The 14,193-nt window shown below is 38.1% G+C and overlaps 1 protein-coding gene across 1 annotated transcript; it reads right to left on the bottom strand.

Annotated features, from left to right (window-relative positions):
• Positions 1 to 910: 910 nt before the first annotated feature.
• On the bottom strand, positions 911 to 12,107 carry rab14l (RAB14, member RAS oncogene family, like). Its single transcript, XM_053485654.1, has 8 exons — positions 11,968 to 12,107; positions 7,252 to 7,310; positions 6,966 to 7,019; positions 4,728 to 4,905; positions 4,082 to 4,148; positions 3,798 to 3,885; positions 3,191 to 3,221; positions 911 to 2,610 (listed from the first exon to the last, which is right to left on the bottom strand). Exons 2-8 carry the CDS (start codon positions 7,301 to 7,303, stop codon positions 2,433 to 2,435), a joined length of 648 nt encoding a protein of 215 aa, XP_053341629.1. The 5' UTR covers positions 7,304 to 7,310; positions 11,968 to 12,107; the 3' UTR covers positions 911 to 2,432.
• Between the last annotated feature and the right edge of the window lie 2,086 nt (positions 12,108 to 14,193).

Genomic DNA, 14,193 nt, shown 5'->3' with positions numbered 1-14,193 from the left:
CAAAAACAATAATCCATGAAATGTTAAACAGCACATGCTGTTATTGGAAGATAAACTTTGCGTTGTAGTAATGTTTTATTACTCAAATTTGGATGGTAGGTGTGGCCGTGCTTTTGTTTCGTAATTGCACACTCATGATCGTGTTTGTTTAAAAAGAACATCTGTTGAATTTTGGAATGAACAAAAAAAATTACGTGTTACAATGAAGTGCACAGAATGAAGGTGTGAAAGTAGATTAATCATTTTGATTCATACACATTCACATTTTATAGAAACTTCGATCATTTTCTTTTGATTGTGTACAGCTGCTTTGCCACAATGAAGATTGTTAAAAGCGCTATACAAGAGAGATTTCGTTGAATTTTCAATTGCACACTCATAATTGCGTATTACAAAATGTACAGCGCCATCTGTTGAATTTTGAGATGGACTAATGATTTTTTTTTTTTTAGATTTTTTTTTCTTTTTTGATTTCTACTGTATGTAAATTTCAAAGTAGCTCATGATCTTTTCCTGTGGACAGATTGTGATGAAACAATTACCTTGAATTATCTCAAGATCAGCCAAATATGCCTGTGAAAACCCCATTGAAATTAATTCAGTCATGATGTGTGTACAAGAACAGCCAAAAATTTCCAAAAACCATCTTAATGTGTTCTGTGACTCATCTTACGCCACCCCAAATTATTTTTTTTTGCAAATATCTTAATGAACAGTCATGTCAACTTGAGTTTATTTTTTTATACATCATGGATAAACCGGCTTGGAATATTGAGCATTCAATTATAATGATGTATAATTCCAAACAATATAAAGTTTTAAATATCACCAACCAAGATTAATGCAATAAACCCTTTAAATTTATCCTCCAAAAGAACCCACCACCACAAAAAAAATCGAAAACAAATAATTTCAGTTTAGAATATTTTATTATCCTTAAAATCAAAATATCAACATTTTAATCATATACACAAAAGGATGCATTTTAAATGTTAGCGCAGCTCCTTCAGAATGTACTTGTATGTATAAAGTTTATACATCAGGACGCAGCCGCGAGTGGTTAATGCATACGCTGAGGACACGGACAGAGTACGAAGAACTCGTTCCCTCGGCACGTTTGCTTCATTTATAACGAAACCACTTGCTTCTCCGCATTAAGCCGTGTTCCTCTCTCTCTCTCTAAACCTCCAGTGAAGAGCTAAATTTGAAGACGGATAGAAGGATTTTGCCACATTGTAAGCCAAAAGGAGGTAAGTAAGTGAGTAGTGGAATTCAACCAGAACACCCTGTGAGCAAAGCGAGTGTGTGCGCGCCCCCACACACACTAAGTCATAGAAAATGTTAGCGAATTTCCTAGGCCAGGGTTACCAGTGACTCCGCTGTACAATGCAAAGAGATATATACAGCTGCTGTATTGTGTTTTATATGGTACAGTGAATGAAAGCGGCACTTTCTCCCCCTCTAATGGATTTACACCTTTTTGTCATCTGCTGCGTTTCTACACAAGCCTATAAGACAGCACGGCGGGCCAAATTTACAGCCAGGACGAGCGCATCTACCGAACGGTGTTCACAAACGAAGCTTTTTCTTTTTTCTTTCTCCCTGTCGCACAAAGATCAACACAATAAAACAAAACGAGCAACCGTGTAAAACTGCATAATTAATTCTGACAGAAGAAACAAAAAAGATCAAACAGTGATGGTTATAATGTTAACGTCGATCATAAGACAGTAAGGCAACAAATCAAATGCTGGTTCTAGTTCTAACATACATGGGTCGGGGAGGGAAACTGAGGCCCAGCACACACACACACACAGATCGAGAGAGACTGGATGGGGGGGGCGGACACTTAATCTTTTAGAAGATTAAGTAACAAGTGCCTGTTTTTAAAGTGTCTGGTTTTGAAAGCGAAAGAGAGAAAAGACTCTCCAACATCCTCCTTCCCCCCTCAAAAAAAAATAATGAACACGCACTGGAATCTGTCAGGATTTTGCTTCTAGTTTGGACGTACCATCTGATCCTGAGTATCGGTATTACGGCCAATACTGCGCGGAATCGATCGTTGATTGTTCGGCGATCTGTTGTGTTAAACACCATCATGCCGCCATCACGCCTCGGAAGCGTCTCCATACCTCTGACCGTGTATCAGACACTCAGGCAGAGCGTGACGAGGGGAAGATTTAAAAAAATAATAATAATAAAATGACAGACGGGTAACCACGTGAGAGAGAGAGACTGATAGAGAGGGGAAGAAACATTGACAAACAGTCGAGCCTGCGTGTAGTTGCCTCCGTTTGTCTGCCCCTGCTCTCACATACCCCCCACCCTCCCCGCTGCATGTCGGGAAAAGGACAAGGCCGGGTGGAGTTATGCGAGAGGGAGAGGGGTGAGAGGGGGTGGGATGAGAAGGTTCGGGTGGGTAGTGTTGGTCATTAGCAGCTGCATCCTTCCCTCTGAGGCTGTGCTTCACTGGTTAGCCGGCCACCCTGAGGGGCACTCGGCTTGTGCTGGACCCCCGATTCGGCCGCGTTCAGGTCCAGGCTGCCGTCCTGAATGTTCTGGTAGATCTTTTTCGCCGCCTCCAGGAAGGCGTCCTCTACATTCTCGCCTCTGTGGAGAACAAAGATGATCATGATGTTTTTTTTTTTTTTTTTACGATGACAAGCCTTTACTTAATAACAAGCCTGACGGAGTTCCTCACCCAGGAGAACGGAATCCAATTTGAACTGTTTAAAAAAAATACTATAATAGTTTTTCTATGGTTACAGCTCACTCACTGGAATTTAAATGGAGACTGTGCTAAGGCTAATCATTCATGTGTTATTTTGACTCCAGTGGCAGTAGGTTTACAGGAAAACCCCCTACCCCAAAAACCCAACTCTTCACGACAGGAGTGTATGCTTTTCAATAACATGGGCAGGAATTTATTTATTTTTGTCCTGTCTTGTTCAGCCCTTATAAAGCCAGTATTAGTTCTACACCATTGAATGTGATAACTGTACGTATAAACTCATAAAATATGCGAACGGACGCATTAAAACACTTCCATCAAGATGCAGCACAGCCCCCACCCCTCTATTCATTCTTAAACATCATCATGCCCTGTTCTGTTTTATTCCTCACTCATCAACTCCCTCCTGTAACTAAAGGCTGCAAGTGCAGGCCTTCATCACTGTCGACACCAACTTACGTTTTTGCGCTGGCTTCCAGGAACAGCAAACCTGCAGAGCACAGGAAAGAAACAAAAGTAAAGCAAGAGCAACAGCTACTGTGTGTGTGTGTGTGTGTGTGTTGGGGCGTTTACAAAAACCTGATGTGTGGTTATTGTGCAGCATGGGTAATAATGTGTGTTATACTTAGCTAGTTAGTTTTTGTTAATTTATGTTGTAATTTATGTTAGGTCTTTCTGTCCTGTCTCTGCTAGCCAGCTAACAATGCCTCTTGGTTTACTAGTTTAGTGTTTCTGTTAATTTATGTTGTAAATTTATGTTGCATGTAGCACCTTGGTCCTTGTTTTTTAGTTCCCGGTGATCAGCCCCGGATATAAACGATTCGGTACTGAGCGCAGAAGCTTCAGTGTTATCACGGTTATAACTTCCCTCCGTGAGCAAATTAGTCTCAAACCTACTCATCAATCCGATAACCCACAAACCCACAGTCTAAGAGAGCAGAACCATTGACTCGGTTGTGATCATGTGACGCTCGGCAGACAAAGCGCATGCTTACTACAGTTATCATGACCTCGCTCGTTTAACAAGTCAAAATTTATTTAAAAAAATTGTGTGTATAAATCTTACCGTTCTCCTCTGCAAACTGCTTGGCTTCTTCATACGTCACATCTCGCTGAGCTTCCAGATCTGCTTTGTTACCTATGAGAATGATCACCTGCAAATAAACACACACTTTCTAAAATGAATACACAAACAGTGGTACACTCATTAAAAATACATACATCTTGAAAGAGGCTTTTGTTTCTGGAACAAGAGTGAAACGGTGCGCTTGGTCTCTACTGAGACGCATTAACCAAACTTTATGTGAAGACTTTGGATTGGGGGGGACGACGACAAAATGCTCTACTCACAGTATTGGGGTTGGTAAGGTTCCTGGCATCGGTAAGCCAGCTACTAAGGTGGTTATACGTGCTTCTCCTGTCAGAAAGGATAGAAAGACAGAGAAAAAAAACAAACAGGATTTGTGATGAGAGCAATCAAATACACAAACAATGCCAGCGGAGCACAGCAGACTGACAGCACGTCAACACCTGACCTTATATTCTCGTTCGTAAGTCAGGGACTTACTGTATAGTGTAAGATAGTGTTCTTAATCATAAAAAATGCTCCGTTGGCGTTAGCCAAATGAATAAAGTGTAATTGCTAACAATATCTAAAACAAATATCCATACAGTACGATTGTTCAATCATTAAAAACACATACATCTTGATTTTTTTTTCTTGAAGTTTTTGTTCCGGGACAAACAAAGAGCAGGAGTTTCCTGTGATCAGGATGTATTGTATCTAAGCTTGTACTGGACTCTTTCCATGATAGATGGGCAAAATATTTTGGATTGGTTCAGGGAAAAAAAAAATGGTGAAGAAGTCATTAGGAGAGAAGAGACATTTCTGAGGTTTCTAACTCACTGAAACCATCTCAATACACACAGCTGCAAATAATAATAATAATAATAATAATAATAATAATACTACTCTGAGGGACGAGCAGATTTCTACCTGGTGATGTCGTACACCATGAGCGCTCCGGCGGCGCCCCGGTAGTAGCTGCGTGTCACGGCTCTGAAGCGCTCCTGCCCTGCCGTGTCCCAGATCTGCAGCTTAATCTTCTGGCCGCTAACCTCTATAATCCTCGTTCCAAACTCCACGCCGATTGTGTGGGGGCAGTCCGCCATGACTGCGGGGGAAAGATGCAAGAGATGACATCATCTGTATGATCGCTAAGGAAACAATGCCTGTGGACAACTGTGGATATGCGATATTTCACAGCATGCTTCGAGGATGAGCCAACCTGACTCTGCCGAGAAATGATTCAGTGGGAATTCAAGCATTTATACATCGCATTTTTATTTATTAATTTTATTTTTTTTGCTATCCACACTTTCGTTGTATTGTTGAATTAGCCGTCACAAAGGAGCGCTGGTATTTTTTTGGTTATCCTTCAAACCAGGGCTGCAAGAGTAGCAAACAGGATGTGGTTGGAAATAGCGCAGATCAACCGCAATCTCCATGAATCATCAGACAACAAGCAAAGCGTTATAATCTTCTTTAAGTGTGTCTGATAAAGTTCACTTCATTTAAAAAAAAAAAAAAAAAAAAAAAAAAGCATCTTCACATTGTTTTGACAAATGATTTCCCAACCCCCAAACATCCAGAACTGACTCACATGATCACTGGTACTGTTGTATGACAGGAAACAGACACACAGACAGCTCTGGAATCAGATTAGTTACCATGCCATACCGCAGTGGAAAAGTGTACCGTGTGGTCAAAAGTATTTGAACATAAGACCATAAACCTACAAGAAGATCTTACTCCAGATGTAGTGTTTAATTTGCACTCCACTCCAGCTTTATTGAGGTCAGTGTGTGTCTGAGTTCTTATGCTGCAATCTTGGCAATCTAGGAGTATTGTCATACTGTAAACAAGCCTCTTAGTTCCAGTGAATAAAAAAAGTATAATTCTATGGAATGGAAAATTATAATTCCACGGCAGAAGAATGACGTCCTATACGATCGTGTGTGTCTAACAGTTTAGAGAAGGACTACACACATACAGTATAACCATATAACCACTTAAGAACCACAGTCCTGCCATATAGCTCACAAAAACAGACCCAAGCACATGGTGTCAACTTCAAATAATGATAAATGCCAATGGGGGGGGGTTTCAGTTAACCTGCAAGTGCTCATACAAAACACTTTTTTATTTCAAACTCAGCTTAATACATAACCCGTATACTGTACAGTACTGTACTGCTGTGTCTCCCGCCGTGCTAGAATGTAAAATACCGATGTTACCCTGATATGTGCTGTAATTCATATCAATATCAATATTAATTTCTTTGGTATGCGCTCGCGTTTTCTGATGAATTATTGCTGTATTTACTGTAGGGTAAATATGGTAATAATTCACCATCACAAGCCGTGTTTTTTCCTCTATGTTTGCTTTGTGTTTTCTCTACAACACTAAAAATGTATCCAGTAATATATATTATATACGGAAATGTAGTTGAATTTCCGTAAATGATTATTTTTTTTTGTAAATTATATTGTTCTTAATAGTTTAGAGTTATGAAAAAAGGCGTAAAAATTTTTAGCCTTTTTTTATAATGTAATATTTGCAAGTTTCAGTGAAACTGCAGTGCTATCCGTGAACAATTATAAGTTATGTTCTAAAGAAAAATCCGCGAACGACTGAGGGTGTTGATTGTATTTCTACAATTTCTATGATAATACCAGGGCACTTTTGTGTAAACAAAAAAGCTTGCTTCAATTTAAAAAGACTTTGAAATGCAACTGTATATTTATTAAACAAAAGAAAGAAGTTATATATAAGATTTTTCCTGTTAAAAAAGAAAGACAAACAGATTTCTCTTTGCCTCAACAACACTACAACAGCTGACAAAGGTTCTCTGTCACACTCTGTAACCTTTTTCTCTTCAGACTGCACAAGTTCCTGTTTATTTTGCGCTCTCAATGGGACACTTGTGTGGAGTGATGCAGGATGCATCCTCGGTGAAAGACGGGCGGCGCATCCGGCGCTCAGTCAATAGTCCTAAACGCCCGTTATGTGTGTTAGAGACGATGTTCATCATGCGCTATTCACCATCAAGAGCCTCGTCTTACTGATACAGCGATGATTTACAAAAAAAAATAAAAATCCCCCCTTTTAGGCCTTATGAGTACTTCTTTGCTTTAAAATGGTGTGACTTACATATCTGGGTGCGGTACTTACATTTCTTTTCTGTAAACTGGTGAAGCAAACACGACTTCCCTACCCCCATGTCCCCTGAGGAGAGAGAGAGAGAGAGAGCACAGGGCATGCATTACATTCCACACAGAGACGTACAGTAATGTGGGGCGATGTGTCACAGAGGCTATGGTGACCCTTCTCGTCTACACTGCGAGTCATTTACGGGCAGTGATGCTTTCAGTGGGACGAAAGACAAGAGAGGGGAATAAATGCATAGTCATGAAGGATTAAATATAAACATAATGCAGTCTAGCAGTGTTCTACTCACCGATGATGATGTACTTAAAAATGTACGAGTAGTTGTACGGTGCGGTGGCCATTGTGGCTCTAAAAAAAAAAAAAAAGCAGAGAGAGAGGGAAAAAAAGTTAAATCATCTCTGCCTAATCATCAACAGGTCATGTAATCATATAGATTGTCTTGTGCTCATCCCAGGACTAATTCACAAAATTCACACTGAACATTCTTTCTGCACACATTTGTCATAGTAACTGGCACAATATCTTTAAAAAAGGTTCTGATCTTTAGTAACCAGTTTAGATTCAATCTGAGATGATTTTTCTCAATGGAAAATAATTTTAATTTTATTGAGTATTTTTTAAGCAAGCATATTCTGTTTCTTTGCTTTTTGTCGTCACTGAATGACGGGACCCAAAAGACAAACTTCTTTTTAAAAAACGAGTTGATGAACAGAATTAGTGGCACTCACTCTGATAAGGGGTCTGTCTGTAATCTAACTTTTATTTACAAGTGGTCAAACTTTTAGTTCACTTAAATTTTCCACTAGCAAGGCTACAACGTTTAGTTTTTTTTTATTTTATTGATAAATCTATCAATATTTTTTTCTAATTAGTTCATTAACCTAGCATTTATTTGCCTAATTAATCCATTGGGGAAAAAAAAATATGATTTAACCTTTTATTTAAGTAATTCAATAAAAAAAAAATTATTAAACCCAATATGAAAAAAAATAAAATAAAATAAATCAGTCCAGTGCGCCATGGTGCATGCAAACAGTGTTGTTTTCATACAGTCAAATTTCTATTCATACAGAATAAATATTTTTAAAGGGGGGAGAAAAAAAAAAGAAATCTTGCACATAGCTTTTCTGCTTCCTGACACACACACACACACACACACACACAAAACACACACAAAAAAGTCCTCATTTCTTCATACAGTATTCTGCCTTAAAAAGACCCAGACTTTTCTTGTATTTTAATGTAGTCTTGAAAAATAATTCCACAGGCTTCCTGAAGGACTTTTCGGCTCTCATATTTGGCAAATGTTTGTCTCTCATTTTCGGTCCAGTCTCTTATTAGTTTCAGAAAAATGTTTTTTGTTTGTAAAGCCCCCCCAAATCTGTAACAGATAATGGTGTATAGTGTGTTGAGTATGATTTACTCTCTATATATTCATGATTAGAATGTAAGTGATTAACAACTTTACTGATGAATATCTAAGGGCTGTTATGGTTACACAAGTGCTTTCCTCCTACACTGCCCATGGGCAGAAGATCAAAAAGACGCGTGTCTTGAAGGAAGCATTCTTGAAGGACGGCCTTCACTCTGGCAGCTGTCCAATGATCGTGGAGGTCTAACTGGTGGACGAAAATCTGTCTCAATTAGGGAGAAAATTAAGGACAAGTTGCCTTTTTTAAGTGTGAAACTTAATCGATTTAATCACTCTTTAATTCAGACTTGTCCAAAAAAAAAAACTAAAACAATATGTAGGAAAGCAAAAACAGTTAACTTTAGTAACCTAAATTATATACTTCTAATTAAATTCAAAACTATTAAAAATAAATAAGTTCATTTTTGGAATAGTAAAGCTCTGATCAGGCACTGATTGGGGGAAAAAGAATCTCTCATAATCACTAATCCAATTTTTGTTCAGGGAGGAAACAGAGCACGTCCAGACGGTAATAAGACTAGACATAAGCCAGAGGATATTATCGTGTTATGCATTAAAACCTGGCCAGGCCTCTGAAATATGACTTAATTAAATTACCTTGATTTGTGGGCTAAAAGGCATTCAGAGCCCTTCTCTGAATATAACCATGTGTGTTAATCCACAGACACATACACACACCACTATTACACTCACTAATAAAAAAACTACAAAATGACAACAGTTTGGACTTAACACACTAATCTGCATGCTTTTATAGCAAAGGTTGCTAAAGAAGTCGCCACACCAGTTTTTTTTTTTATTGCTATCACTTTTGGAATCTGTTTTGTTTGTTTTAATTAAATACAGCATGACTGATTGTTTTCCCCCTTTCATTCAGAAACTTGTTTGCGTCCAGCTTTCCCAACTCATCTCATGTGACACTTTCATTAGACTACACCTTCATTAGCAGGAGAATAACACACATGCTTGCAAGGTGATCCAAGATCACAGATCTGATCTCTCCACACAGAACACTACCTTTCTATACCTGCAGCAGAGGTTGTAAGCTGATAAAAGCTCTCTCACGTCAATGCGCAGGCCTGCATTCAGGCGAAACGTTGAAGGAGAGCATGTGACTAGACTGCCGCCTCAGCACTTTCCTGATTCAGAAAGCAGAAATCTCTCACAAGTGTTTCTTATTTGCTGCAGAACAACACGCATGCTGATCAACACAACAAGCGAAATGAGTTCTTAACCGCAGTGTGAGACAGCAAATTGAACAAAACAGTAATTTTTTAATTTTTTAATTTTTAGGGTTGCAGTGGAAATTTAACTAAAAAAGGTTTACTACACAACCTTGATCATGGAGCACGGAAATACAAGTCTGAAGTATGCTCATCGGTCCTGAACACTTTGCTGTGGCGACGTATTGGGACCGTTACAAAGCACTTAAGTCTACCTCCATAAATCTTAAGTTTTAAAAGGATGTGAAACATCTACACTGCTACACATTCAAGTGTTAATTTAACTGTGCTGTGGAAAATATTTGTCATTGTAAGATCTACATTCTTAAAACAGTGGAAAATAGTTTATTGTGTTTTCAGGTCCATTATTTGCATATTTAAAATAAACAGGTGAAGAGTTCTATTCAGCAATGGACAATGGGAACAAAAACACAATACCAAAAAAAAAACACCCCCCAAAAAAAGAAAAACATTCATAAAGCATTTGTCAATGACCACAATATTTAACTGCCTAATAAACATCATCACATTTTACTTACTTGAATTTAAATATTAAAAGTTAATCCTGGGAATGTCTGAGAAGCTTCTGCAAGTTAATTCTTGTGCAATGTTATTGCTTATTAATTAATTATTTATATGGCACATTTAATAATGGCCTCTATTCTGAAGCAGCTTTATGGATACTGAGATATAGATACACGTATAGCTTTTACATATCCACTTGGTCACATTCGTTTTGTGTATATCGTTTGTTGTTATTAATCGTCTCGCAATCGTTAAATTTAAGCCTATGAAATCAGGCTAAGACTACTGACACACCTGTCATAGAAAACTAATCGTCAGAACAAAAAAATTGTGAATACATGTGTTAAGTAAATTTGTTATACACACACATCATAAATGTCAATATCAGGAGTCTATTATGAATCAAATCAAATTTGCGTATGAAGCCAGTACTGTGAATCGAATTAAATCAACTCATGAAACCAGTATTATGAATCCAGAAAACAGAAATTATAAAAGGAAAGCATCTCGTGAATTCAGCATCATGAATCAAATCGAACCAAATCATGAAGCCAGGATCGTGAACAAATCTATTAGACCCATTAAACCAGAATCGTGAATCTAATTCCACTGACTCATGAAGTCATAATTATCAATCAACCCGAACACAATCTGGTGAAAATTAGCAAGTTACCTAGCGTCTAACAAGCTTTCATGTTCTGGCCTACATGAAGTATTGTTTTTAAGGTTAGTTGGTTTAAACATTTATTCAGGAATTAAAGGAAAATACACAATTTTTTTCTTGTAGTAATTATTTTCCCACTTCAAAAACACAAACTTCTTAAAATTGAAAGTTCAAACTGTTAAATTTACAAGGTTCAACAATTTGAAGGCAATTTCTGCTGTACTAACTTGGAGGTATTTTAAATATTTCTGACACTTGATTTTAAGTTGCTTGAAAGTTAGAGTTTTTTTTGGTTTAAGCATCAGATTTTAGGCAAACAGTGGCACTATTTTCTAATATGTCTAAATGAATTTTGTCTCAGACTGACTTAAACAAGAATGCATGTCGTTAGTAAGTTATAACCAAGTTTAACAGAAGTCATTTGCTTATCACTAGTCATTCCGGACCTTTGACCTTGAATAAATCTGATCCGGAGCTTTGAATATTAAGTTTGTGAACTCCTGGACTTCTCAGAAAATGTTTGGAGTTTATTGAGAATTAAACCTCAGGGGCATTAATAATTGCATAATACCATAAATACACTTGTGTACAGCTAACAAGTTATTTATTTAAGACATTAACTCACAAGGACTGGAACATGTCTTTCACATTAATAAAAAAAATTAAGGCACGTTACTGTCTATTTGCTCTCTTTATTTATTTTAACATTAAGTGAATGTTTTAATTTTAATAAATTCAAACTAGCAATGTGCAGCATTAGTTATTATTGACTAGTAAGTAGAACACACCAACATCCCTAGTGTACACACACTACAGATGCTAAAATAATTTGACAATATCTATATAATTATTAATAACTAACACTTAGGATATATACATTAAATAAAACATGTAATATAATAAAATGTGGGTGTAGTCCAGCAGTACCCTGCTTCCTGTTTTCCCTGACACACCAATAAGCTTCCTGCTACATTGCTAAGAAGAATGCTAGCTAGGCTGCCTACCTGAGTGAAATTAGCTAGCATGCTAACCGGTTTTCCCAGAAGTGTTTCCTCCAAACATTAGGTCCCCTAGAAACTGTTGGGGCCTTTTCGTCATAATAATATGAAGGCAGTGTCGGATGAAATGACTGCCATGATTAGACGCAGATAAAATCCTTACCAGGGGCTGTGGTGTTGATTTGACTCCGAGCGGATCTGCAGCTTCCTCTGGGCTGGAGGAGGGAGACTGCCGCCTGTCCAAGATGGCGGCGCACACCACACAGGGTTTCCTCTAGTGTACACAAAGGGCGGCTGATACTACAGACAGTGTGTCAGAATTAACTTACCCGTGTCTGTTATTAGTTAAATAAAACACTTCATAAAATAATATAATACATGAATTATATTTATTAGCTCACAAGCTAACGAATGTGTGCATCACTCAATATTCTTAACCAGTTAAACCAATAAGCTCACATTAAAACTTTACTTTCAAGTAGTTTCATATACATTTGTTAGCTTATTTATTAGCTTACTCAAACAGGAGTGAAATGAAACTAGCAAGCTGACAAGAATGTACACATCACTTAATATTTTTAATCAATTAAACTAATAACCTCACGATTAATCTTTACTTTAAAATAGTTTCTAATTTATTTATTAGCTTGCTCCGATAGCAGTGAAATGAAACTAACAAGCTAACAAGAATGTGTTCATCACTCAATATACTTAAATCAGTTAAACTAATAACCTTACATTAAAACTATACTTTCAAATAGTTTCCAATTAACCTAGGTATTCTAACTGTAAAATCTTTACGTTAACTAAAATCACTAATCAGATACACTTTGACCAAAAGTCTTGACTATCACACCCTCACATACTGTACCTACAGTGTACGCTCATTCCCAAACTTCTCCCAAAATTTGCAAATACCAAATCATATATCATACATTGTCTTTGTCTTTATGCTGTAGTATTGGAATATTCCTTTACTTGAACTGTGTGGTCACTATCTGTTGATGGAACTGTAGTTAACATCATAAACGACTTTTGTCATACTGTGAGCATGTCACATCCGTTCCTCACCAAAAGTAACACTTTCCAGCTTCATCAACAACTTTTATGTCATGTGATGAGGGTGTTACAGCCGTTCCTCATTAAAAAACAACAGAAGGCAGCGTTCTCACTAAATGTAACAGAAGGCAGCATTATCTACTTACAGCGAAAAACAGGCATGCCAAGCGTAACTCCGGGCTTCTGAACCCCCAGGACATCCGACAGGCAAAAGCACACAAGTGTCAAGATCTGTCCAAAATAGTGCAAAATAGTCCTCTACTAGAACTGTGTGGCCTAGACCTGTTCTAGTATGACAAAACATTGTACACAACATAACATCCATGAATGAAGCCATGCTTTGAGTGGGTTGGAAAGAAATATCTTGAACGGCCCAAGCTCTGACCTCAACCCCACTGAAAAGAAAAAATAGGATGAACCGGAGACAGACTGTGCACCAGACCTTTTCATCTGACATCACTGCATGACCTCATTAATGCTGTTGTGGCTGATTGAGCACATCCCAAATGTAGACTCACATGGTGCAGTGGTTAGAACTGTGCCCTCGCACATCCCGTTCAAATTCTGCCTTCAGGTCTGTGTGCATGGGTTTCCTCTGGGTTTTCTGGTTTTTAAATTAAGGGCACGGTTTAAAAGACATACAATTCAATTCAATTCAATTCAATTTTATTTGTATAGCGCTTTTAGCAATTTTCATTGCCGCAAAGCAGCTTTACATAGTCAAAAGAATTATTTAGGTTTGTATGAAATGTGAATTTGTATGAATCAAAATGGTCAGTTTGTCCCTGGTGAGCAAGCCGAGGGCGACAGTGGCAAGGAAAAACTCCCTGAGATGGTAATAGGAAGAAACCTTGAGAGGAACCAGACTCAACAGGAAACCCATCCTCATTTGGGTGAAACAGAAAGCAGTAAATGATCTGCATTTATACAGTGTGTAGGGTGGGAGGCAGTTCAGCTATAATAGCTGATGTTAATTGATGTTAATATGGAGTCCAGGTAGTTATTGAAGACCCAGGTAGACTTGTAAGAAGTTCCAGTCATGAACTATCGAACTGTCAAGTCCCCAGAGAAACAGTTGTCAACACCAGTCAAGGCCAGAACCATTTTCTAGGTAGAGAGAATCATTCCCAGACACCAGACGCATCCCAGAGAGACACACGGGGCATCCATGTGACGAGATCTTCAGCCAGAAGCGGGGCACCAGGATGGGTCAGACAGGTCCGGAGGGCAGAGGGAGTCTGGATCACTGGCAGCTCAGGAACGACATGTGTAGCTCGACAGAGAGAGAGAGAAAGAGTGAAAGGGGGGACAGGAGGAGAGAGGAAAAAGA

Source organism: Clarias gariepinus, chromosome 24 (genome assembly GCF_024256425.1).
Source record: "Clarias gariepinus isolate MV-2021 ecotype Netherlands chromosome 24, CGAR_prim_01v2, whole genome shotgun sequence".
NCBI classification, from domain to species: Eukaryota; Metazoa; Chordata; class Actinopteri; order Siluriformes; family Clariidae; genus Clarias; species Clarias gariepinus.
This window is presented reverse-complemented; position numbering and strand designations above follow the sequence as displayed.